The sequence below is a fragment of the Podarcis raffonei genome, chromosome 5, assembly GCF_027172205.1.
Source record: "Podarcis raffonei isolate rPodRaf1 chromosome 5, rPodRaf1.pri, whole genome shotgun sequence".
NCBI lineage: Eukaryota > Metazoa > Chordata > Lepidosauria > Squamata > Lacertidae > Podarcis > Podarcis raffonei.
Genome location: NC_070606.1, coordinates 7765568 through 7792132, shown reverse-complemented (window position 1 = coordinate 7792132; position 26565 = coordinate 7765568). Strand labels below are relative to the sequence as shown.

General features: G+C 43.1%; 1 protein-coding gene across 3 annotated transcripts in view; it reads left to right on the top strand.

Moving 5' to 3' along the window:
- Window positions 1-22210, top strand: part of NTF3 (neurotrophin 3) — a 61710-nt gene extending 39500 nt beyond the window's left edge. For 2 of the 3 annotated variants that reach the window (XM_053387708.1, XM_053387709.1), the window contains exon 2: window positions 21028-22210. In XM_053387708.1, the coding sequence (XP_053243683.1) occupies window positions 21028-21825 (798 nt within the window). In that variant the 3' untranslated portion in view covers window positions 21826-22210. Of the gene's footprint in view, window positions 1-13887; window positions 13946-21027 lie in introns of all 3 variants that reach the window. The other variant, XM_053387710.1, reaches the window with a different exon arrangement.
- The last annotated feature ends 4355 nt before the right edge of the window (window positions 22211-26565 follow it).

Here is a 26565-nt window from a genome sequence, read left to right as displayed (position 1 = left end):
TCATACCTCCCCTTCTTGTATTCCATTTCAGATTATTTGTTCAGCAAATCCTTAACTTAAAGCATTACAGCTTATCATATCACCTTATTTTCTATCCAAACCCTTTTTTTCCATCCATATTCCTTTATATCATTACAGCTAGAAACCACTCAATTTCAATCCAACACCATTCAGCATTCCTTAATTTTACAATATTTCTGTAAATAGTCCTTAAATTTTTTTCAGTCTTCTTCTGCCGACTCTTCTCCCTGGTCACGGATTCTGCTCGTCATTTCTGCCAATCCCATACAGTCAATCAGTTTCATCTGCCATTCTTCCAGAGTGGGTAGATCTTGCGTCTTCCAATACTTTGCGATGAGTATTCTTGCTGCTGTTCTAGCATACATTAAAAAAGTTCTGTCCTTCTTTGGCACCACTTGGCCGGCCATGCCCAAGAGAAAGGCCTCTGGTTTCTTCAAGAAGGTATATTTAAATACCTTTTTCAATTCATTATATATCATTTCCCAGAAAGCCTTATTTCTTGTACACCACTTAGAGATTATAGTACTTAAGCCATGTACAAATTGTTTGAATAACAACAACAACAACTTCAAGGTTCTGGCATGAATGTGAGATCCAGTGATAAAAAGGGAGCAAGCAAGATCTTTCTCAGGCATTGCCAAGACCTCTCTACGGTTGCTGTCCGTCACTTGTTGCACTGACGTGAATCTGCATGTGTTTCTGTTTTTCTTCGTTTCTGTCAAATACAATATCAGCTCACTTGAGCACTGATCTTGCACGTTGGCCAAATCCTCAAATGTTTGCTTCTCTACCGGCCTTGTAAACCTTTATGCTGTAGAATGTCCCTGTCGGCATGCATTGCTTTCTTCATTATCTTCAGCAATTTCACTTTATTCAAGTTTCTGAGGCTAAAAGCTGAAGGCTCCTTTCATTTGCTGGCCTTAGTTTTTCCATCTTCTGTCAACAGAAGGATTACCAGTGGTTCTATCCTACTAAACTCAATAACACAAACATGGTGTATATAAATACTTTATAGTGATGTGATTCCTTGAAATTCTCCTTCAGCAGCTGCCTCATATTTACCCATTCAGAGCTCTCTCCGAAGTTGGACTCAATGCCTTTATTCCCCCTTGCTTTTTCTCTTTGATTCCAATATAGAACTCTTATTTGAGAGCGGTTTTCTTTTTATTCAGGCCAAAATTCAATTGTTTGACTGTACAGTGGTACCTCAGGTTACATACGCTTCAGGTTACAGGCTCCGCTATCCCAGAAATATTAATATTTGGGTTAAGAACTTTGCTTCAGGATGAGAACAGATATTGTGTGGCAGTGGGGAGGCCCCATTAGCTAAAGTGGTGCTTCAGGTTAAGAACAGTTTCAGGTTAAGAATGGACCTCCAGAATGAATTAAGTACTTAACTCGAGGTACCACTGTACAGCCATAGAAAGCATTAGTTCAAGACACCAACTTGGCCACCATCTTGGATTATGGGGTTTCTTTGAAATGAAAGCCCTTCATGATATTTTGTTAGCAAACTCATTAAATACAGAATAGGCCAGTCATAGGCAAACTCGGCCCTCCAGATGTTTTGGACTACAACTCCCATGATCCCTAGCTGACAGGACCAGTGGTCAGGGATGATGGGAATTGTAGTCCCAAAACATCTGGAGGGCCGAGTTTGCCTCTGCCTGGGATAGGCGATAGTACCATCAGGTGAATTCACTTTTGGTTGGAAAACTACACACGGACTGCTCATTAATGGCTCATCTTCATTCTGCAGGCAGGTTTTGTTTGAGTGGAGTGCTGTAGCGCTCTGTCACGCCTGGTGTTCTTTAACATTTTTATCTTGAATGAGGAGGTCTAAGGAATCTTCATAAAGTCTGCACAAAATTTTGCAGATGGCATAAAGCTTGGAGGACTAATTTGGCACCTCGGAAGAACAGAAATATATTTTCAAAATGAAGTTAACAGGGTGGAGAACTTGGATTCATGGCAAAATGAAATTCAGCAGAGACAAGTGCAAAGTTCTGCATGGAGAACCCTCTCGACAGTAAGAGCAGTTAGACAGTGGAACCAGTTTCCTGGCTTCAAGCAGAGGCTGGCAACCATCTGTTGGAGATGCCTTGGGTTTGGATTTTCTGTATTGATCATAGATAGCTTATTCTTCAGTTCTGTGATTTTTGTGACCAAAAAACCCAGCATTCTGTCTCCTTTGGTGGTCAACAATATAACTATGGGAAGCCTATGAGCACAACATGGATTTCATGGCCTTTGTCTGTTGGCTGCTTCCTTTTTTTAATAATAATTTTTATTAATTTTAACATATAAATTATAATACATACCACAAAACTTCACCACTTATACAATCTTGTTTGGACTTCCATCAGCACCTCTGATGATCCACCGTTTTTATCACTTCTTATGCATTTCTTAAATTCATATTGCCTTTAATTATCTTAACTAACCATCCTCCCCTTTATCCATTTTTGCAATAGTTCCAATAATTCACCTCACAAAACTTCTTGCAAACCTACAAACGTAGTCTGATCATCACAATTACTTTTCAAAATAAATTTACACCAGTCTTCTGTGAATTTCTGGTCCCGCAGATTTCGAATCCTTCCTGTTAGTTTGTCTAGTTCTGCATAGTCCATTAATTTCATCCTCTATTCTTCTTTCGTCAGTAATTCTTCTTGCTTCCATTTTTGTGCCAATAATATTCTTGCTGCCATCGTTGCATATAAAAACAGCTTACATTCTTTTCTATCTATATCACTTCCTACAATGCCCAGTAAAAATGCTTCTGGTTTCTTTATAAATGTATATTTCAACATTTTTTTCATCTCGTTATATATCATTTCCCAGAAGCTTTTCACTTTTTTACATTCCCACCACATGTGATAAAGTGTTCTGTTGGTTGCTTCCAATAAGTTATGTGTAGCTATCATAGCTATTACTTGTTCATTGAGCCAGCCAACGCGAGGGAAGGAAGGATAATTGTGGTTGATGAGGGTATGGCTGCTTGCATGCCATGCTTCCCTCATCCACAGGCCTCTGGTTGCTCTTCCCCTGTGCCCCCTAAATTTTGTGGTATTGTTATTGAATGCAGCTTGGTCCATAATAAGGCCTCGTTGGATGAGGGGGCCAACCCGGTGTGCATTTCCCTCACAGAGCTGCAATTCTCAGTGGTTTAGCAATCTTCCCTCTTCCCAGGCAACTCTAAGAATTGAAGATCTCTGAGGGTTTCTTAACAACTCTCAGCACCCTTAAAAGACTACAGTTCCCAGTATTCTTTTGGGAAGCCATGACTGTGGCGTGTGATACTTTTAAAAATGTATAATGCAGAAGGGGCCTCTCACAGATGCCTCAAATGGGTTTCGTTTGTCCACGAACCAAGGCTTTTAGTGTTATGGCCCCAGTAATTTGGAACACTGGAAATCAAACAAGCACTTAAAATCCTAAAAAACTGCATTGCAAGAAGCAATCTGATTGGTCATTTATTCTGTGTTTTATCATTGTATGGTTTAATGATTTTATTGTACACTGCCTTGAGGGTTTTTTTATGAGTTGGCAGTTTATATAAAAAGCATTACAAGTCAAAATCATTTTTCCTTGTTATGGTCATTGACCAGCATTTATTCTTATAAGTAATTTGTCTGTGCTTCTTCTAGTAATTTAAACCAGTGGCCATCACCGCATGTCGTAACATTGAATTACAAAACTTAGCTGTGTATTGCATGAGGAAATACTTTATTTTGTCTGTCCTGAACTCGTTGCCAGTATGTTTAATTTGGTGACCCTGAGTTCAATTGTTTTCAAGAGAGGTAGTAAAAATTTCTTTATACACTCTCCTTGCGACATTAATAATTTTATAAGCATATCCTGTTTCCACCGAAGAAGACACCTTAGTCTCCTTTCCTCCGTCCCAAATTGAAAAGCCCCAAGCTGTGTTTCCTAGTAGGGTACAAGACACATTCCTGAATTTGGCATTGTGTTTCAAATCCAACATTTTCTGCCTGAAACGTAATGTGCACTGACATCCGTGATTGATGGACAACAGTGCAGTGCATGGCATGGATTGGATCTTGATTCTGAATGAGACTTTGTGCTATCATTAGCCAGAGCTCTTGAAACTGTGTATGAAGAGCAATAAAATAGGCTGAAGTAGGTGGCCGGCCACAGAGAGAGAGGAAGAAGGGCTTACTTAGCAATGGGTGAATGGAAAGTCCCAAGGAAATTTGAATGGGCTTGCCATGTTCAGAAGTCTTCTCTGCGCTGTGACAAGGTGTCTGTCCAGCCGTTCTGTGCGTTTCCGCTTACCTAAGCAGATTGGATCTTAAAGCGCAGTCTGAGCTCAGACCTCTTCAGGTTTCAGTAACATGGTTGCAGGTTCAAAATCTGAATCCCCCAGAACCAAACGAAAAATGCGCAGTCTTGAAGCCTGGCTAGGAGCCAAATGTGGAAAGGGTGAATTATCCAGTTACTGAACTCTCACAGGAGCAGCTGTTCCTCCCGAGAGCTTTCGACTCAACATGGTGGGAATGTTTTGAATGCACAAACGTATAAAATAATCTGGCAAAATTTCAATCGCTTTTCAAAGGCAGAATAAAAACTTGAAGGAAAGCCACAGTGCTTTGGAAGCGTGTAGAAGATTTATAGGCCCCTGACAAGCAAACAAGTCGGGGGGGGGGTGTCTCTTAAATTCCAGTTGCTGTTTCTCTGTGGAGGCTGCAGCTAGAAATGGAGGATAAATTTGATTCAGTTTGCGTTTAAAGGCAAACATACCCTATTCACACTTTCTGAAACGATCTGCAAACCGTAACACAGCCAGCCCTCAAAATTCACACGTCTCCTAATTTTTCAGTGCAGTTTTCCCGCCAAGTAATGTGTACAAATATGAATGTAGCAGGGGGAGGAGTGCATATAAATATGCATATTAGTGGAAGTAAGAACAAAAATACACTGAATTTGAAAAGTTGCATACAAAATTGTGTATATTTAAAAGTTGCACTAAAATCTTGCTGAATTTTCGTGAGAACTTTTTGATACCAGTTTGTGATTATTTTTTAATGTGGAGAACAGAACTTTAGAAAGACTGGAAAATGAGAAACCCTTAAAAAAAACCCCAAATAAATAGCTGTTTATTTTTAATTAAAGGGGTAGAGATCTTTTTTTAAAAATAAAAAAAATGCACATAAATAAGAAAGCAGATTTGGCAGATAATGCCCATCCCTAGTTGCAGTATGGTTGCAGCTGGAAGCATTGTTCTTGTAATAGGGTGTTGAAATGGGTGGTTCAGCTGTGCTGCCAAATGAGGTTGTATGCACCTTGCACACTCAGAGAGCAGAGTTGGAGTGTTTCCAAGAAATCTCAAGTTATACCTTCCCTCCCTCTGAAGCTGCTGCCACATGTGTTTCCACTGCTTTCTGAAGCCTGTGATCCAACATCTGTCAGGGATTTTTTAGCTGTGATTCTTGCATTACAGAAAATGGACTAGATGACTCTCAGGGTGCCTTCTATAAGATGAGGGGTCAGCAAACTTTTTCAGCAGGGGGCCGGTCCAGTGTCCCTCAGACCTTGTGGGGGGCCGGACTATATTTTGAAGAGAAAAACGAACGAATTCCTATGCCCCACAAATAACCCAGAGATGCATTTTAAGTAAAGGGGCACATTCTACTCATGTAAAAAACACATGGGCCGGATTTAGAAGGTGATTGGGCTGAATTCAGCCCCCGGGCCTTGGTTTGCCTACCCATGTACAGTGGTACCTCAGGTTAAGTACTTAATTCGTTCCGGAGGTCCGTTCTTAACCTGAAACTGTTCTTAACCTGAAGTACCACTTTAGCTAATGGGGCCTCCTGCTGCTGCTGCTGCTGCGCCGCAGAAGCACGATTTCTGTTCTCATCCTGAAGCAAAGTTCTTAACCCGAGGTAATATTTCTGGGTTAGCGGACTCTGTAACCTGAAGCGTATGTAGCCTGAGGTACCACTGTATAAGATCTTCCTAAGCATTTCGATCAGGGGGATGAGAGCATGTTTCCAGTGCTAAATTACTCATGGGTCCTGGTACCAGTGCCCACAATGATTATGTGGAGTCATCTGTCCCTTTGGGGTTTCCAGTTTGCTGGACTCACTGCTCTCTTTGATGTACATAGTGACACCACCTCCAATAGGCCCTTCCAGTAGATTTTGTGTCCATAGACACAACTGTGTCCCACTGGTTTTCTGTGTTCCACCACATTCCCATTGTTCCGATTAGATGCCATCCTGTAAGACCAAGCACTCCTATCATGGTTCAGAGGCTTTTAGCAATAGCGTATAAGCACTTGTGAGGGATGTGGGTGGTGCTGTGGGTTAAACCACAGAGCCTAGGACATGCTGATCAGAAGGTCAGCGGTTCGAATCCCCGCGACGGGGTGAGCTCCCGTTGCTCGGTCCCTGCTCCTGCCAACCTAGCAGTTCGAAAGCACGTCAAAGTACAAGTAGATAAATAGGTACCACTCCGGCGGGAAGGTAAACGATGTTTCCATGCGCTGCTCTGGTTCGCCAGAAACGGCTTAGTCCTGCTGGCCACATGACCCGGAAGCTGTACACCGGCTCCCTCAGCCAGTAAAGCAAGATGAGCGCCGCAACCCCAGAGTCGGTCACGACTGGACCTAATGGTCAGGGGTCCCTTCACCTTTCTATAAGCACTTGCATGCAGCACTTAGGTTTTTGCCTGCAGTTGTCTCTCAGTTACTCTCCTGCGACCTTTTACTTGCAATGCCTAGTTCTGTGCCTCCTGTGTACATCAGCTTTATCACCTTCACCCACAGGGGAAGATTTGTTCTGATCCTTCTCAGCTCCTGTCGGATTTTCCTGCTCGATCACTGGAGAGGCAGTGTGGCATAATGGTTAGAAGGAACACCGGTGGCTCTGTGTTCTGGTAGAGGCCCATAGAAGAAACTTCATACTCTGCTCTCAAAGTGCACAGGAGTTTGGCCTTTTGTTTTTCCCATCCAAAGTAACAGTTCATTATAATAGCTGCAGAAAAGATGTGAGATATGTAGGGTTTTCAGCGCGAGTCCCCCGTGGCTGATGTAATGACTCAGTCCAGGATCTCCATAGTCTGATAATCATACAAACATAACGAAGATGTTTCAGGTGAAGGGAGGCTTTCCCTGCTTGTAGGCAAGTCAAATCTGTCGCCATTTTTGAAAGTTTTAACAACTCAGGCAATGTTAGATCTGTTGCTAGAAGGGGACAGATATATTCTGCTTAATGAAGAACGTGATGTTTAAGAAAATTAATCTCAAAATGGTGGCACATTGCTGTGTTGCAAAATCAATGAACTGGCATAGTTTCCACCTTTTTAAAGAGCCTCATTTGTATTGTCTGCTCTTGTTATTAAGTATATAGCATTTCACCAAACAAATATTATTCACCCCCCTTTAAAAATAGTTGCAGTGGTGTGAAGTGTACTACTTAGCTCTAGTGATACACTAGGCACTAACCAATAGGTGTTAACAACAACAACAACTATTTATAATATAATATAATATAATATAATATAATATAATATACTACAATCTACTGCCTTTCATCCAAGGATCACACGGTGGACTCAAAGACTTTTCTTAACTGGGTTTGTGTTCCAAGTTTGTGTCACAGTTGCTCAGTCCACGATGACACTAAGCTTGTTGCACCAGTATGGTCTCATTCCTCAGCTTGGAATGTCAACAGTGAACTCAATTCTGGTGTTGATTTTTACAATTCCAGCCAAAAAGATCTCCCTGCAAATGCGAATTGTGTGCCCCCAGGGCACACAAAAACAACTCCCTTCCTTGGATCCTGTTTTTGGGTGCAAGCGCCAGAGAACACAGCAAAACTTACTTCTGTGAGTAAACATATATAAGATGGGTGGTGCCTTTGTGATCCCTTGAGGCAGTTGATGTTCTGCCTTCTCCAGGGTTCCTGTGATCTGGGATTTCTCCCAAGCTTTTGAATACCTCCTACCACTTTCTAAAAGGTATTTTGCTTTCTGGGGCTCAGTGCGCTCTTCAATGGTGGACAAAGGTTCTTGCACAAAATTATTTCACCCACTGCTGTTTCATGCTAGGATTGGTGGGGTGATATAACGTGTCCCAGAATTGACATTAGAAGTCTAGCAGAAGAAAGTACTATTGAATTCAGTGACACTTGCTCTCAGCTAAGCAGAGTTTAGATTGTTGCAGAGTTCTGTATTTTTCCGATTTTTTTTTATTGTAAGGAAATGTAAAAAATTGGGAGTCGTCTTATACACAGATAGTGCATGGGAGAACGAGCAATTGGTGGCAGCCACGAGCAGGAGATTGTCCGTGGCGATTGGGCGGGTGATTGGTGACTGCAGCAAGGCCTGCTGACGATTGGCTGCTGCTGCTGCGGCAATTGGGCGGGCAGTTGGCGGTGAGCGGGCGGACGATTGGTGGCTTCAGCAAGGCGTGCAATTGGCAGCGGCGGTCAGGCGGGTGAGCGATTGTTGGCAATCCCCCCCAAAAGCTCAGGAACTCTGGGCAATCCCCCCATTTCCCTAATTTGGTGTCCCAAAAAATAGGGGTTGTCTTATACACGGGGGCGTGTTACACACAGAAAAATACGGTAAACAGCAATCCAAAGCCCATCCTAAAGCCAGATGTGCTGTTGATGTCTTTAAAATACTTTTTCATTAAAAGTGAAGTTAATGGGAAGGCTGTGAATGGGATGTGGCAACCTATGTAGGATCCGGGGGGGTGGGGGTGGGGTTGTGCCTTTAATAGCTAAACAGAAGACACTGAATGCTTCTGCTAAGGATAGAGGTGTTGCAGCTAGCTTGTATATCTGAGTTTCCAACACTGGCTGCAACCTCTGTTGCTGCTATTTGTTCTTTAATTTGTGTTTATGCAATTTCTGCCTTCCCTTCAAGGCTTTATTATTATTCATCCTCCGTTGATCTAATGTTTTGGATACTCAATAAAATTACCACAAATGTTCTGACACACTGGGGTAGTCTTGTTCACCGATGTTTAATTAATTAAACAACATAGTTTTATTTGGGTTTTGAACAAATGTGCAATTAATTGTTACTGTTCTGAAGTTTATTGTATTATAATCTTCCTTAGTGGGTCATGCAAACTACTGTTCAGAACAATGTTTTTTTTTTAGGGTGGCGCAGGGGGAGAGTTTATGTAACCAAGCCAGGGTGGGGTGGGGGCTGAAAAAGTTTGGGAACCACTGGATTAGACCGTTGAGACATTTGGATGGCATGTAAAATTAATATGGCAAAAGTTTTCATTTTTGTTTACTGCAATATAGAAAATATTTCTAAACTCCACATAAAAGTAAGCCAAATTTAGTTTATTAAAACAGCTAAAACAACTTAAATCAGTGATGGCCAAACTTGGCCCTCCAGCTGTTTTGGGACTACAACTCCCATCACCCCTAGCTAACAGGACCAGTGGTCAGGGATGATGGGAATTGTAGTCCCAAAACAGCTGGAGGGCCAAGTTTGGCCATCACTGACTTAAATGGTTTACCATATATAATAGAAATAAACTTGCTAAATCTAAATTGGCTTTCCTTATATGGTCAAGACCAGCACTTTGAATTCGGAACAGAAACTGATTGGCTGTAAGTGCAGTTGGGTGAGGATTGGAGTTATATGCTCAAACCATCTTGTCCCAATGAGTAACCTGGCTGCTGAATCTTGCAGCAGCTGAAGTTTCTGAAATGTCTTCTGAGGCAGCCCCACGTCTAATATTTTGAAGTAATCTAACCTAATGGCTACCAGAGCATAGATGGCAGACGTTAGGCTATCCCTATCCAGATAGGGGCGGGACGTGGGTGGTGCTGTGGGTTAAACCACAGAGCCTAGGGCTTGCCGATCAGAAGGTTGGCAGTTCGAATCCCCGCAATGGGGTGAGCTCCCGTTGCTCTGTCCCAGCTCCTGCCAACCTAGCAGTTCGAAAGCACGTCAAAGTGCAAGTAGATAAATAGGTAGGTAAACCTGGCAGGAAGGTAAACGGTGTTTCCGTGCGCTGCTCTGGTTCGCCAGAAGCGGCTTAGTCATGCTGGCCACATGACCTGGAAGCTGTACGCCGGCTCCCTCGGCCAATAAAGCGAGATGAGCGCCGCAACCCCAGAGTCGGCCACGACTGGACCTAATGGTCAGGGGTCCCTTTACTTTTACCTTTATCCAGATAGGGGCACAGCTGGGCCACCCACCGGAACTGATGGAAGGAACTCAGTGCCACGGAGGCCACCCAAGTTTCAAGAGCAGCCATGGATCCAGAAGAACCCTGAAGCTATATACCCACTCCTTCAGAGGAAGTGTAACCCCATCAAGAGCAGGCAACCTGCCAGCCATCCAGTCTAAAGAACTGCCCCCTATTAGTTCCCCAGTCTTAATCTGGATTGAGCTTCAGTTTATTGACTCTCATCCAACCCATTACTGAGGCAAGACACTGGTCCAGCACTTCCGCTGCCTCACCTGCAGATGTAAAGAGAAGTAGAGCGGTGTCAGCATACTGCTGACAATGTACTCCAGAATTATGGATAACGCCACTCAGCGGTTTCATGTAGATCAGGCGTCAGCAACCTAAGGCCCATGGGCTAGAAGTGGCCTGCAGAGGTCATTTGACTGGCCCATGAGCCGCTCCCGAACTGAGCTGCCCGCTCACACGCTGTGCTAAACCAGTGCGGTGTGGCGCAGGGACTCGCTTCCACGGCGCAAAAAAATTGTGTCTGCGTAGACGCAAGTGCTGAAAATTGTGTCTGTGCATGTGCAAATGCTGAGAATTGCAGGAGCGTGTGCGATCTGGCCTACGAAGGGATCTCCGTGGGATCGATCCGGCCCAGGCAAGATAAACCTTGCTGACCCCTGATGTAGATGTTGAACAGTATAGGGGATAAAATTGAACCCTGGGGAACCCCACATTGAAGGCTTCAGGGGCCCAAAAGCATCACCCTTGGGAATGATCACCCAAGTAGAACCAGAATACCGCAAAGCGGTGACACACACCCCTAACTCAGACGTCTGCTCCAGAAGGATACTGTGGTTGATGGTATCAAAAGCCACTGAGAGGTCAAGGAGAATTAAGAGGGACACATTTCTTTCTCTCCTGGCAGAGGTCATCATACAGGGCAACCAAAGCAGTTTAGGTGCCAAAGCTGGGCCTAAATCCCAATTGAAATGGCCCATTAGTTGTGTCATTAGTTACTATGCGCAGGCTGCCTTTGGGATTTTGATAATTAAGTATTGCTGTTTTTATCTTTTTGCTTTTTTGTATGCACCCTTATTCTTGCCTAAATGGCAATTCACCTGCCAAGCATAATTTGTTTTTGTTTTTATAGTCAAGCAGTATATAAATTTTATGAAAATATAATTCATTGTGTTTCCATTTGCCTTTTGGATCTCCCCCCACATCTTGGGACCTGAGTTTACAACTCGAATGCCATATTGACCTCCACTGGCTGCAGTTGCTTGGCTGAATTTGAGTGATTTTCCCAGAGGACATTAACAGAGTTCTTGGGGGTCTCTAGCCAGTTTCACACACACACTTGGCTGACTGTAGCCAGTCAAGTTGAGCTACTCAGTTTGGTCCATTCTGTGATGGTTTCCTCTCTTAGGGAGGGACTCCTATCCTCCTCTCTTGAAGGAGACAATTGTGTATTTTCTACTTTAGAAGTTATCCTTAGATCCCCTGAATCTAACTAATCTGGTCAGTTTTATGGGCAAAGTTTATTTGTTTGTTAAATTTCTACCTTACCCTTCCTCTGAAAGGATGGGGTGGTAGCGGTTTGGCTCTGGGACATTCAGGAGGGAAATGATCATATAGATCTATATCAATCTGATTTCAGGCTACGTTTTGGTTGGTAACTGTGTTAGTTAACTGGTGGATCTATGCCATGGGTAGGCAAACTAAAGCCTGGGGGCCGGATCTGGCCCAATGATCTTCTCAATCCGGCCCGCGGACGGTCCGAGAATCAGCGTGTTTTTACATGAGTAGAATGTGTACTTTTATTTAAAATGCATCTCTGGGTTATTTGCTGGGCATAGGAATTTGTTCATTTTTTTTATCCAATATATAGTCCGGCCCCCCACAAGGTCTGAGGGGCAATGGACCGGCCCCCTGCTGAAAAAGTTTGCTGACCCCTGATCTATGCAGTGCTTTTTTCTGGGGGGACGCAGGGGTACGTCGTAAACCCGTAAACATTTTGTGAATCTAAGTTTGGCCTCATTGAGGTGCAGTATTTCAATATGAGTAGGAAAATGAGAGTACCTCTAAACATTTTTTTAAAAAAAACAAACCACTGGATCTATGTCAAGAGATATATAGGAGCCTATCCAAGCAGGCTGATTTTCTTGGATCTCTGTTGCTACCATTGTGACCTTTTGAGGCATTGCAATGTGGAGTCTCCTTGTTAGGAAGATCCCAGAAAGTAATCTTGATGCATTTATGCTTTGCACTGCTTTGTGGAATTTGTCTAGTGGAGCTCCTCAGGATCTGATCTTGTCCACCATGTTCTTCAATATCTACATGAAACTTCTAGGAGCAGTGTATTTGGAGATCTGGCATGATCTTACCACCACTTGGGTGGCAAAAAGCTGCCTATAAAAAAAATGGCACCAATAAGTTGATTACACCCAGCTCTACTTTTTTCTGCCAGGCCTGGGTGAGGAAGTGGTAATTGAGAACAGATGTCTGGTGGCAGGGATAGACTACAGGAAGAAGAATAAAATGAAACCCATACGCTGAGATCTTCAGAAGAATACCTGCTCCAATTAAAAACCCTACATAAGTTTGGGAGTGGCATGAAGGTGCAATGGGATCTGCTCTTCAGAATTCACTCCCTAGGGAAGCTTGCCATGCAAGTTCTCTTCTTATTCTCTTTTTGTTCCAAGTTGGTATTTCGGATGGGAGGCAGATGTTGCTTTACTGAGTGGGTGATACACAATTAGAAGTCATATTTGGAGCGGCCCCATTGAAATTTGCTGAGAATGATTAAATACTGCCCACTGTTTCTTCTGTAGTGCTTTGTTTCTTTCATTTATAAAAGTATTTATATGCCACCAGATCGTAAAACATCAGTGTGGTGTGCAACAATAAAACATAAAACTACATTTGAAATAGTACAACATAATCGGAAAAATGACTTGCTAATTCAGAATGTTTTAAGCAGTTGCAGGCGGAATAAAAAAATAACTGAGAGACGCCTCAGCATCAGAATCAAGAATGCCTGCCAAATTTCTGCTGGAAAAGTATTCTATAGCAAGGGAGCAACAGAATTAAATACCTGGTATCTACTTGAAGCTAGTTTAGCTTCTGTGATATGGGGGGAAACTGGATGCTCTTAGGGACTGAGCTGTGATGTAAGCGTTCAATTCGTCTTTAAGATATGTGGGACCCTAGTTCTTCAGGGCTTTATATACCAATCTGAGCCAGTAGCATATGGGAGCTGGTGCATATATTCTAGCAGAGATGTCTCATACTGTTGGTTGTCTGCCCCCACCAGCAGCCAGTAGCTTGCTGAGACCCTTAAAGCCAGAACTATTCTATCATTTTCTGGCCAAATTCATACAGTCTCCTTTCTAAGAATCTTGGTCCCTACTCAGACTAAGACAGACAGTTTCATAACTTCATCCCACCCTCTTCCTGGTATGATTTGATCTCTCAATTGGCCACTGATTTTCCATAAATTAGCATTCATTGTTAATTGCAAAGTCACACAGAGTTAGAAGTACTTGGAATTCAGGCATGGTAGCCCATAACAGTATTTTGAAATCTACGCAATCGCATAAATCAGCATTGATATTGTTGCTATGCAGTGCCATTTGTGCCGTTTTCCTAGTGCGAGACTCGATTCCTATTCACTAGCTAAGTTTTTCTTCCAGCCAGGTGCAGGTTAACAAGAGCCTTGCCATTGTGAACACCTCTGAATCTTGAGATAGGGTAAGAAATTCTGATGTTTAAATATGTTAAGGTTGTGTTATTCATAGCTGTCAAGTGTCCCTTATTTGGCGGGACAGTCCCTTATCCCAGCGCCATGTCCCGCTGCTGTCCCTTATTGATGGATGTCCCTTAAATAAGCTACTGAAGGTAATGGGGCCCTTTCTATTTCCAGCTGTCCTTTGTCAACAACAAATTGTTGCTGTTTTTTTTGTGTTGAATATGTGTGATATGGTAATTTATGGACCTAACAGGTATCTAAAGCCATTTGCACGCAACAAAATATGTATTTTATCAAAGTAATTGTTGATCCGTTATTTTCGAGGCTGCTGGTCCCTTATTTTCAAATCTGTAAGTTGACAGCTATGGTGTTATTTTAATTCATTTAAAACATTTATATGCTGACTTTGAGAAAACCCTTCCAAGAAGGCTTACCATAGAATCCGGTTTTATTTTCTTGATTGCTCACTGATTTTACACTCCATGATATGTCTGCATGAGCAGGATTGCTGCTGTTTGCAGACTTCTCTGGCTTTCCACGGGCTTCTGCCTGGCCGCTGTGGGAACAGGATGCCCCTTAGTTCTCCAAAGGCATCAATATGATGACAAGGGAACCGTTATTGGAGCTAGTTGTAGGGCAATGCACTGTGCAACTACAGCAATCTCTGTTCAGCACTAATCCATGTGATGGTGACAGGGATCCCCTCCGAAGTCTCTGCAGAGGAGAACATGCTGCAAAAATGTTGATAGGCACTGACTGTTTGATATGGAAACTGTTAAGTTGTGGGTAGACATAGCAGACGACACAGCGATTCTTCAAACAGCTCTTGTTTATTCACAGGCCAGAACAGAACTGAACTGAAGGGTTCAGTCAGCCTGCTTATATAGAGCTCCAGTACAACGTAACTGTAACAATTTTCTAAAACTATCCAATCACTGAACGTCACTTTCGATCCCTTATTTGCATAACTATCTACAGTATCCCCCTGCTGGCCCAGGGTGAGAACTTCAGTACATAACAGAAACAGATGATATTTAGGTAAACTGCTTCACATGGAGGGTCCCATTCAGCTGATAGTGAATAGTCTTCGATAGGACTTTCCTCCCAAATATTCTCTTTCCTACATGAATGAGTCTGATCTTTTAAAAAGAGTCGCCTACATTAAGGATCCATGCAGTATGTCTTACGGCAGTGAATTCCATAACAATGGGTTGTTTGTAGCACTTTTGTCCTTCTTCAGACTGTTGTCCATTAATTTCATTGGCCCTGTTTACAAATCATCTCAAGCCATAGTTAAACTATGGCATTTCACTAGTATTTAGCCATGGCTCACAGTAAATATTGCATCTGTAAAGTATGGGGCAATGTTCATTTATTACCGTATTTTTTGCTCTATAAGACTCACTTTTTCCCTCCTAAAAAGTAAGGGGAAATGTGTGTGCGTCTTATGGGGCGAATGCAGGCTGCGCAGCTATCCCAGAAGCCAGAACAGCAAGATGGATTGCTGCTTTCACTGCGCAGCGATCCCTCTTGCTGTTCTGGCTTCTGAGATTCAGAATATTTTTTTTCTTGTTTTCCTCCTGTAAGAACTAGGTGCGTCTTGTGGTCTGGTGTGTCTTATAGAGCGAAAAATACGGTAACTAAATTTCATGCAAAGCAAAGAATAAAGCATAGCATTGTCTACAATGCAAGGGTTGGGTGGGAGATTTGATAGTTTCTATTTGGAAAGAAGGTTTTTCAAAAAAAAAAAAAAAGACTCTACCCAAATAAGTCATTGGACGTGTCTGGAAGCGTGCAGAGTGCTGTTTTCCTTTTGATAGCTGGGGCAGACTTTTTTGCAGTTGCATTTGGAGATGCATCATTCTGATATCCCCCCAAAGTTTGCTCTTGCTCAGTAGAAGAGTAAGAATTGTCTGCTTTCTTTGTATCCACCCAGTTCACTGATGTGAGCATTCCTCTGAGTGGAAGGAGGTGATTCAAGCAGAGGTTACTAAATCCATTACTTTTGTAGTCTTTCCTGAAAATAGCAGCAGCTTCCTCTTAATGTGGGTCCTGCTGCATCCCTGCATTGGGAATAACTGAATCAATCAATCAATCAATCATCAATCAATCAATCAATCAATCACACCTGATGCAAGTGAATGATCACTCTCCAGACGTGGTTGATTGGAAGGGGCCAAGTCTAGACAACGAATTATGCAAAAATATGGTAGGATAAGAACCCCCCATGGATAAGAACCTTGAGTGTGTTTAATTATTTGTTTCTTGTGTTCACGCAGTTTGAGAATTGTTCATGGAGAGAGGAGAGTGCTTCCTATCTCTCTGTGTGCATTTCTTCATTTTGGACCATTTCCTTTTTCAGGTTCATATCCGTTTCCCACCCAATATATGTTTGTTTAACTTTAATAAAATGTGTGTAAGCAAAGGTTTTAGATCCCCAGGGGTCTGTTTAGATATCACTACTTCCTAACATTCTCCCTTCCTTTTAATATCTCAAGCTCAGGATAATGATTCTCCAGATGCATCAGCTTTCAGTGTTTACGTTGACTCTCACTTAGTAGACTCTCACTTTATTTTCTGCCAAAGGCCTTAGCCTTTTCCAGGCTCTTAATATTGTCTCACTCCGGACCTACTGGCCTGTGCAGATGGTCCTTAATCAGTTGCCAACTTGCAGTTTGGACGTTCTGCTCCTAAAGGAAGCACAAGAAATGCCTGGTGCTAAATCAAAATGGCGATACTGCAACCAGTAAGTGGCTTTTCCGACAGGCTTTTTACTTTCCTTATTGCAATTTGCGTTTGATTGGAAAACACTGGCTTGTGTTAAACGATAAACCAAACTGGGGCTTTACTGGGGCTGCACAAATGTGACAGCTCCTGCAGAGGAGCTTTCAGCTGTAGTGTGAGCAGGAACTAAAGTGATTTAGAAATGGTTGTATTGGGAGAGGGGAGGCAGGCAGGAATCAGTTCTGGGTGTCACCAGCAGGGAAAGACAGCTAAGTTTGCTAGCAGCACACCGCTAAGTAAAGTTTGTTCCTTCTAATACAGTCTCTGTGGCTTCCTCATAATCTTGCAAATGCTACATGCAGCCATCCAGTGAGCTCCCCTCTCCCTGGATGCTACTCAGCAGATTGGTGGAAGAAGTCCAAAAGAGTGGACAACCTTTTCTTTCCGGCCCTAAGGGCACCATTGGTGCCGGACAGCTTCTACTGGATTTGGCTCCATGGAAGGCAGAAGACCGTTACATCTACAGCTGACCTTCTGCTTCTGGCAGACTCTTTCTAGCAGTAGCAGAGGTGCTGCAAAAAAAGCAGCCGAGAAACACTCGGTTTTTGTACTATGCAACCAATTCATAATAATAATAATAATAAATTTTTATTTATATCCCGTCCTCCCCAGCTGAAGCCGGGCTCAGGGCGGCTAACAACAATAAAATAATGTTGCTGTTGTTTAGTCGTTTAGTCGTGTCTGACTCTTCGTGACCCCATGGACCAGAGCACACCAGGCACTCCTGTCTTCCACTGCCTCCCGCAGTTTGGTCAAAATAATAAAATAATAGCAAAATAATAAATAATAAAATAATACAACATTCTAAAATCATTTCATTAAAAAATTACTTCAAATCAAATTGATGGCAACCATTGGGCTAGAGTTCTGTGAAGATTGCCAAAGGAGGGAGTCAGGCTGTGCCCTGACCAAAGGCCTGGAGGAAAAGCTCTGTCTTGCAGGCCCTGCGGAAAGATGTCAAGTCCCGCAGGGCCCTAGTCTCTTGTGACAGAGCGTTCCACCAGATCGGAGCCACAGCCGAAAAAGCCCTGGCTCTGGTTGAGGCCAGCCTAACCTCTCTGTGGCCTGGGACCTCCAAGATGTTTTTGTTTGAAGATTGTAAGTTCCTCTGTGGGACATACCAGGAGAGGCGGTCCCGTAGGTACGAGGGTCCTAGGCCGTATAGGGCTTTAAAGGTTAAAACCAGCACCTTAAACCTGATCCTGTACTCCACCAGGAGCCAGTGCAACTGGTATAGCACCGGGTAAATGTGATCTCACAGCGAGGACCCCGTAAGGAGTCTCGCTGCGGCATTCTGCACCTGCTGCAGTTTCTGGGTCAGTCTCAAGGGCAGCCCCACGTAAACTCGCCTGTGCTCAAGCTAGGCAGCTTCCTTAGAGGTTGGGAATGGGGATGCAATGGCTGTTCTTCCATGGAGGCAGGGGGTAAGAGAAAAGGGAGAATCTTCTCTTGCCATGTCCTTCTTCATCCTTTCTACAAAGAAGTAAGTGTCCATACTAGTTGGAAAGTAGCATTAAAATTTTAATAACTTATTTTATAGTAGAAAAGAGAAGGTTATTAACACACACATCCCCAAAAGTAGTGAAATACAGCAATAGCAGCATTTTCTCTGTAATGGGGGGCGGGGACGGGACGCCAACAACGACAAAGTATCCTCCCAATCTTCTGAGCCTGTGGTCAATCCACAGGCTTCTATCCAGCCAAGAGTGGAAAAGTCCGACCTCTGCTACTGGACTATTAAGCTCATCCCTAATTAGTTATTTGCATTCACTTATCTGTGGAGTGCAAAGATTTGAGAAATATGAAGAGAGGCCACAGGCAGGGGTTGAAGCAGTAAAACTGACCCTGGACTTGACCGCATGGGGAAATGGTTCGCCACAGGGAAAAAGAAAAATTCCTGTACATAGAAAGCAACAGACTGCAGCTTGGGATAAGGAGAAACTTGGTCCACTTTGCATTTTACCTAATTCACGCTTCCTGAGGCAGACTGCACACTGAAATGCAGATGCCCTTCAAAATTTGCGCTTCTCCAAATTTTGTGGCAGCCAAAAACTGCACAAGAGCATCTATTTTAGGGGAAAGCATTCATAAAAAGGGGGAATGTGCACAAATGCTGTTTTTAAAGGACTTCTTTGGAAAAAAAGCAATCTGATAAGTTTGATGTTGTATAGTTGAGGAACCGTTTTACTCCAACCAAAGCCTGGTCACCTGACCTTTTTCTACAACACTGGCATAACTGTTGGTATCTGATGGTTCCATGCCTTCTGTTGGACAAGCTTAGTTTGGTGGAGTACAGCAGCTGGACAATTTTCATTCTCCAGTTGATATCAGACATGCTAGAAGCTCTAACCACTCTTTCCTCCCACGTTTGTGAGATCTGGGTTACCATTTCACATTTAACTTGCTTCAGCAAGAGTGCCGGTCCTTCAGTTCCTGCGATCTACTGCTAGAAACCCCAATGTTTTCTCCACAGACTTCTGTTTTTACAGAACAGCAAGAAATTGTCATTTAAGTATTAAGGAAAACGTAGTCTAGACTTAGGTGAGCTCATTTCATAACAAAATATGGGAATGAGGAAAACACATTTCTTGACCATAAAAGGGCAGCCTGCACATTGACAGTCATTTCTCCCTCCCCCATCCAGAGCAGAAAGCTGCTACTAACTGGTCTGAAGATGCAAGTTGCAAAAAGCTAACACATTGAGGCTGAAATTCTCAACACACTCGATAGGGAATAAGTTCTATGGAGCGCAGTATGGCTGACATCTGAAAAGTTGCACTGTTACTATACTGTATTGTACAGTTTTGTGGACCAGAGTCTACAACTAAAAGTAGTGATGCTACTAAAAACATTAGGGCAACTGTGGGCTAACAGGCTACTGCACCCCTTTTTTCCTTTTGCTAGAAAGAAAAATGAGTTTTATATTTACCGAGCAAAAGTGCATAGTCAGGGTCTCTGCATTATTAGGTAAAGGTAAAGGTACCCCTGCCCGTACGGGCCAGTCTTGCCAGACTCTAGGGTTGTGCGCTCATCTCACTCTATAGGCCGGGAGCCAGCGCTGTCCGCAGACACTTCCGGGTCACGTGGCCAGCGTGACAAGCTGCATCTGGCAAGCCAGCGCAGCACACGGAACGCCGTTTACCTTCCCGCTAGTAAGCGGTCCCTATTTATCTACTTGCACCCGGGGGTGCTTTCGAACTGCTAGGTTGGCAGGCGCTGGGACCGAACGACGGGAGCTCACCCCGCCACGGGGATTCGAACCGCCGACCATGCGATCGGCAAGTCCTAGGCACTGAGGTTTTACCCACAGCGCCACCCGCGTCCCCTGCATTATTAGGCATAACTAATATGGGATATGGGATCTTGAGATGTTCAGCTTAGAACATCTGCTGTGCTGGAAGTGGTCAGTCTACTAGTCTCCGACTTCTTTGCAGTCTTTAGTGTCTGGTCCACTGGTGTCCCGCTAGTGGTTTTATCTTCTGCTCACTCCTGATATTGAAATACTTAATGCGTTCTATAATCACACATGATTTTCCCACTCCACTTCATTGGCTGCTATTTGCAGGAGTGAGAAACTTGATGTTACAAAGGCAGAGTGGAAGAAGATGGTGTGAGATTCTTGTTTTTAGTGGTAGTTGTAAGTCTGCTGTAACATTTGATTCTGACCATACACTTAGTAATAAACACACACATCTTTGCTCTTCTCCATGGCCACCACGAGGGACACTGTGAATACACAGGCTTACGGATCGTGCATGGATTCAGTTTTGCCATGTAAAAATTTAGCTGGTATCAGTGGAATGTATGTGTGAATTAGAACCTTACAGCAAGAACTTCTGAGATCAGGGTGCAGGTCCGATTTTTCTGAGAGTTTAAAAAATAGGAATGATATGCTTGCCATGCATGTCTACATGCATGCCCCAAATTCAATCCCTGACCTCTCCAGTTAAATGAATCTCAATGAGAAAGCAGGCCGAAAGCCCAGTGTTAATTCCTGGCACCTCCAGCTATAGGGGTCCAGAACAGCTGGGCTGGAAAGGGTTACGGCCAGTCACAGTAGATAATATTGAGCGTAAAGAGCCACTGGTTTGCCTAAAGAAGCTTCATATGACCATATGAATTTGGGGGGAAGCTTGCATGAATTTATTGGCCATTTGGTATTGCACACACAGTTTGTAAAACTTTGCCTCTGCAAAATATTGAAAAGAAAATGATGGAAAGAAAAACAACCACCACCAACCAGTTGACTATGTAAGCTCATTTGTTTGTCTCCAAGTTGACTCTTGGTTTTTTTTTCCAGATCTTACACGTGAACAAGGTGATGTCCATCTTGTTTTATGTGATATTCCTTGCTTATCTCCGTGGCATCCAGTCTACCAACATGGACCAAGGGAGTTTACCAGAAGATTCAATAAATTCTCTCATTATAAAACTTATTCAAGCAGACATCTTAAGAAATAAGATCTCCAAGCAAATCACAGATATAAAGGATAGTGTTCAAGACACAATGAAGAAAACAGAGACTGCTGAGCCTGATATGGATGGCAATGAAAGTGTGAAACTGGATTTCCAGCCGGTTATCTCAATGGATACAGAACTACTAAAACACCAGAAACGCTATAGCTCCCCCAGGGTCCTCCTAAGTGACAATACCCCATTGGAACCCCCTCCATTATACCTTACGGAGGATTACGTTGGCAGTTCTGTGGCAGCAAACCAAACGTCTCGGCAGAAGAGGTTTGCTGAAAACAAGAGTCATCGTGGAGAGTATTCCGTGTGTGACAGTGAGAGCCGATGGGTCACTGACAAATCTTCTGCCATTGACATTAGAGGACACCAGGTTACTGTGCTGGGAGAAATCAGAACAGGGCCTTCCCCAGTCAAGCAATATTTTTATGAAACAAAGTGTAAACAAGCCAAGCCTGCCAAAAGTGGCTGCCGTGGTATAGATGATAAGCACTGGAACTCCCAGTGCAAAACATCCCAAACATTTGTACGAGCATTGACTTCAGAAAACAATAAACTTGTAGCCTGGCGATGGATAAGAATAGACACTTCTTGTGTGTGTGCATTATCCAGGAAAATTGGACGAACATAGGTCTGTGCCTCTCCGTCGTATAAATTATTATGTCTAAATTATATGATATGCATGTAGCATATAAATGTTTATATTGTTTTATATATTATAAGTTGTCCTTATTTATTAAATTCCAGAAAACTGCCATGTGTGTATGTATATGTGTATGTATATATACATATATATATACATATATATATGCATGCACATAAACAACACCAATTAAAAAACAGTAAAGTATGGATATCTACAATTGGCTACACCAGTTTTCATGACTGCTTGTGACTTCTGTTCCTCTTCAGCCTTCCATAAGTTGCCTGTAAAATCTTTGTGTAACATTGGTATTTTTTCGCCCAGAACTGTCAATCCACTGACTTTCATGGAGTAAACCTGTTAAAAGAAATTAGATCAAGTTGCCGAGACTTTTGTACATGCTTTTCCATTCCAGATTAAATATATAGTGTTTAACTGTATCCCTTCATCCCAAAAACGAAATTAATCAATGTAGGCTATAGCCAGCACTGACTAGGAATAATATTCATTTTCTGTATGTTCTGCCAGCTTAACCATTAGAGTTGCCATTTATTCCCACCCCCCCATCCTGTCCCATGTCCCTGTTCCAGACCCACTGCTAATAAGCCTGCAATTTAAGTTTAGGCTTGGTTTTCTTTTTCTTTTTTTAAAAAAATACATTTGTTTTGTAACTGTTTTTAGTGCTGCCAGTTTGTCTTTTAGAAGGCTAGGATCTAAAACATTTGTCCTAGAAACTTACCAAAGCCAAGAAACAATCCAAGTGGATCATTAATATAATATATAAAAGATGGGATTCCTCAAAATAAGCACTTTAAAAAAAAATGTGAGCAGCCTTCTTCCATTTGGAATAAGCTGTTTTACTCCTGACGTTTCATTGCATTTATGTGTTTATTGGTACAGTAGGGGAAAATCCGGTTTAGATTTTAGTTGCTACAGTGTTCAGATATAGAAGACGATATATTTCTGGAATAGGCATCAAAGCCAGTTCCGTTCAAAGCTGCTGAAATGGTTTTGGAAAACTTTTAATGGAAAAAGACATACTGAAAATTGAGCAAAACCCCTTTTGTGTGGAACGAGCACTCGTAAGTCTTCCAAGGTCTCAAATGCAGTCCACCTTCAATTTTGCATAGCTGGTCATACGGAACAGCTAGTAGATCAATCCCAATTCTGTCTGCCGATCTTTTTTTCTGGATTAGCGTGCAGATGTGTCTGGACATGTGTGTTTGCAACACACCTCCCACACTTCCGTTCACCCCACTTCCAGCCCTTCCTGGGTTTTCATGTTTGTTTTCATTGTAACTATATTGGTTTAATAGCAATTCAGCAATAAGAAAGAAGGACTGTGAATGAAGAAACAGGTGCCTGTAGCTAGTCATTTCTATTTTATCGCTTAGTTATTTAAGGGACGCTGGTGGCGCTGTGGGTTAAACCACAGAGCCTAGGAGTTGCCGATCAGAAGGTTGGCGGTTCGAATCCCCGCAACGAGGTGAACCTCCCGTTGCTCGGTCCCTGATCCTGCCCACCTAGCAGTTCGAAAGCACGTCAAAGTGCAAGTAGATAAATAGGTACCACTCCAGTGGGAAGGTAAACGGTGTTTCCATGTGCTGCTCTGGTTCGCCAGAAGTGGCTTAGTCATGCTGGCCACATGACCCGGAAGCTGTATGCCGGCTCCCTCGGCCAATAAAGCGAGATGAGCGCCGCAACCCCAGAGTCGGCCACGACTGGACCTAATGGTCAGGGGTCCCTTTACCTTACCTTTTTATACATAGATTTCTATATCATTAAGGGAAAAAATCTCTTACGTTTTTCTGCACTTGGGTCAGATTCCCAGTTCTGCACACACCCTAAGAGGAGTTGCTCTTTCATTTTGGGGGAAGTGAAATCGGTCTCTAGTTTCTCCTCCTGTTCCATCAGAATTCAGAGGCAAAGTGTGTTTTACTGTGTTAGTCTGGAAACGGGACCAATGAAGAGATGCAGCGATTCTACCTTTTGCCCTTGCCCATCATTATGTTCCTGAGAAAGAACATCTGAATGTTCATCTACTTCTAAGGAGGAGCTGCAGAGGCTGGGAAAATGGTTTAATTCAGTTTACCAACTAAAAGAAAAACTGCTATACTGTATAGTTTGGAAACTTGTTTGTTCACTGTGCAGTTGGGCATAACCAAAGACATCATAACCAAATTTTGCATGGTGGTTCTTGAGGTCAAGGAGCAGGCTTTCATCTATGCTTGGATACAACCAGATGTCATTTTGAATCAATATGGGGTACTGAACCTTTAAAAACTGCACTGATTTAACCATTGTTTTCAAAACTACACTGATTTTGTTTGTGTGTTAGAATTCGCAAGCAATGCAGGGCTCGAGGCTGCTAATATTACGTGATTTAGTAATTGTCAAGATAGGGACGCGGGTGGCGCTGTGGGTTAAACCACAGAGCCTAGGGCTTGCCGATCAGAAGGTCGGCGGTTCGAATCCCCACGACGGGGTGAGCTCCCGTTGCTCGGTCCCTGCTCCTGCCAACCTAGCAGTTTGAAAGCATGTCAAAGTGCAAGTAGATAAATAGGTACCGCTCCGGCGGGAAGGTAAACGGCATTTCCGTGCGCTGCTCTGGTTCGCCAGAAGCGGCTTAGTCATGCTGGCCACATGACCCGGAAGCTGTACGCCAGCTCCCTTGGTCAATAAAGCGAGATGAGGGCCGCAACCCCAGAGTCTGCCATGACTGGACCTAATGGTCAGGGGCCCCTTTACCTTTACCTTTAATTGTCAAGTATTTGTAGATGGTTCCATAAGACAAACATCCCCAAACGGAAGGCAAACAGAAGAGCTAAGAGACAAGCTGACACATAATATTTAATGCTACTTAAGGATTGATGTATGGGACGCAGGTAGCGCTGTGGTCTAAACCACAGAGCCTAGGGCTTGCTGATCAGAAGGCCAGCGGTTTGAATCCCCTCGACGGGGTGAGCTCCCGTTGCTCAGTCCCAGCTCCTGCCAACCTAGCAGTTCGAAAGCACGTCAAAGTGCAAGTACAGTGGTGCCTTAGGTTACAGACGCTTCAGGTTACAGACTCCGCTAACCCAGAAATAGTACCTTATGTTAAGAACTTGGCTTCAGGACAAATACAGAATTCGTGTGGTGGCGGCGCAGCAGCAGTGGGAGACCCCATTAGCTAAAGTGGTGCTTCAGGTTAAGAACAGTTTCAGGTTAAGAATGGACCTCCAGAACGAATTAAGTTCTTAACCCGAGGTACCACTGTAGATAAATAGGTACCGCTCCGGCAGGAAGGTAAATGGCATTTCCGTGCGCTGCTCTGGTTTCACCAGAAGCGGGTTAGCCATGCTGGGCACATGACCCGGAAAAACTGCGGACAAACGTCGGCTCCCTCGGCCAGTAAAGCGAGATGAGTGCCGCAACCCCAGAGTCGTCTGTGACTGTACTTAATTGTCAGGGGTCCTTTACCTTTACCTTTTTAAGGATTGATGTAAACTCACATCCCTTAATTTTAAACATGATTGCATGTTTGTGTTCGTTATGCAATCTGGAGTTCACATCTCTGGTATTCTACCAGACTCATTATTGGCTAAATAATAATGACTCATTATTCTGCAGTAAAGCAGAAGGTGAACAAATTCTGCAGTAAAGCAGAAGGCGTAACAAATCAATCAGGAAAACATACGTGAAGGATAAAATGTTCATAGTTCTAGCATTTTGCATTGAATAGCCCCAAAGTATTAATTCACAATAGCCAATTGGTATGGAATGTAGCTCTGAAGTACTGTGAAACGAAGCAGCCAAGGTGACTAAGAGTTCATCCAGGGAGAAGCCAACAGGTAAGTAAGTTGAATTTTCAAACAACCCCACAGAAAATTTCAGTAACCCATAATACTCACTTCAAATGCTGTTTTAACACTTCAACAACAACAACCACCACCTTCTCTTGCAGCTTTGTAGTGCTGGAAGAAATGGACCACTCAACTACATTACGTGATTAAAATCTTTAGAATCTAGTGCTCTTTGGGATCATTCTTCATATTAAATTCACATATTCAAATCAATGGCTGGGTTTTTTTTTTCCTTGTGGGGGGCATACCTTGAATGCTATAGCATACACCTTCCTTAGAAATTAACACTTCAAGCTAACCCAGAAGGAGAATGTATGCTGGTCATTCCTTCAACATACTCCTCCTCATATCCTATCTATTTCTTAACTGTTTCATTATTTCTTTGCATTTTCTGTGGGATAACCTTGGTTCTTTATGTGAAATTGCCTTTCCAAGAGGAACTTGGTAGAGTTTCTGATATGCAAAGGGTCCTTTCAGACAACACACCTGCTGGAACGGACCAAACTCTATATCAGGCATAGGCAAACTCCGGCCCTCGCAGATGTTTGGGACTACAATTCCCATCATCCCTAGCTAACAGGACCAGTGGCCAGGGATGATGGGAATTGTAGTCCCAAACATCTGGAGGGCCGGAGTTTGCCTATGCCTGCTCTATATAGTCTAGCATTTTCTCGCATTGTCACCATCTGGCTAGATGTCTATAGGAAGCCCACACGAGAGATATTCAAAGGCTGGGTGCCTCTGATCTTGAAGGTAGCATATAGCCATCATGGTAAGTAGATATTGATACTGTCTGTTTTGGGTCTGTGGACCGCATTAGAGCTATGTGTGTGTTATATTGATACTCTTTATCTTCCATTAATTTATCTAACAGGTCTGTAGATAA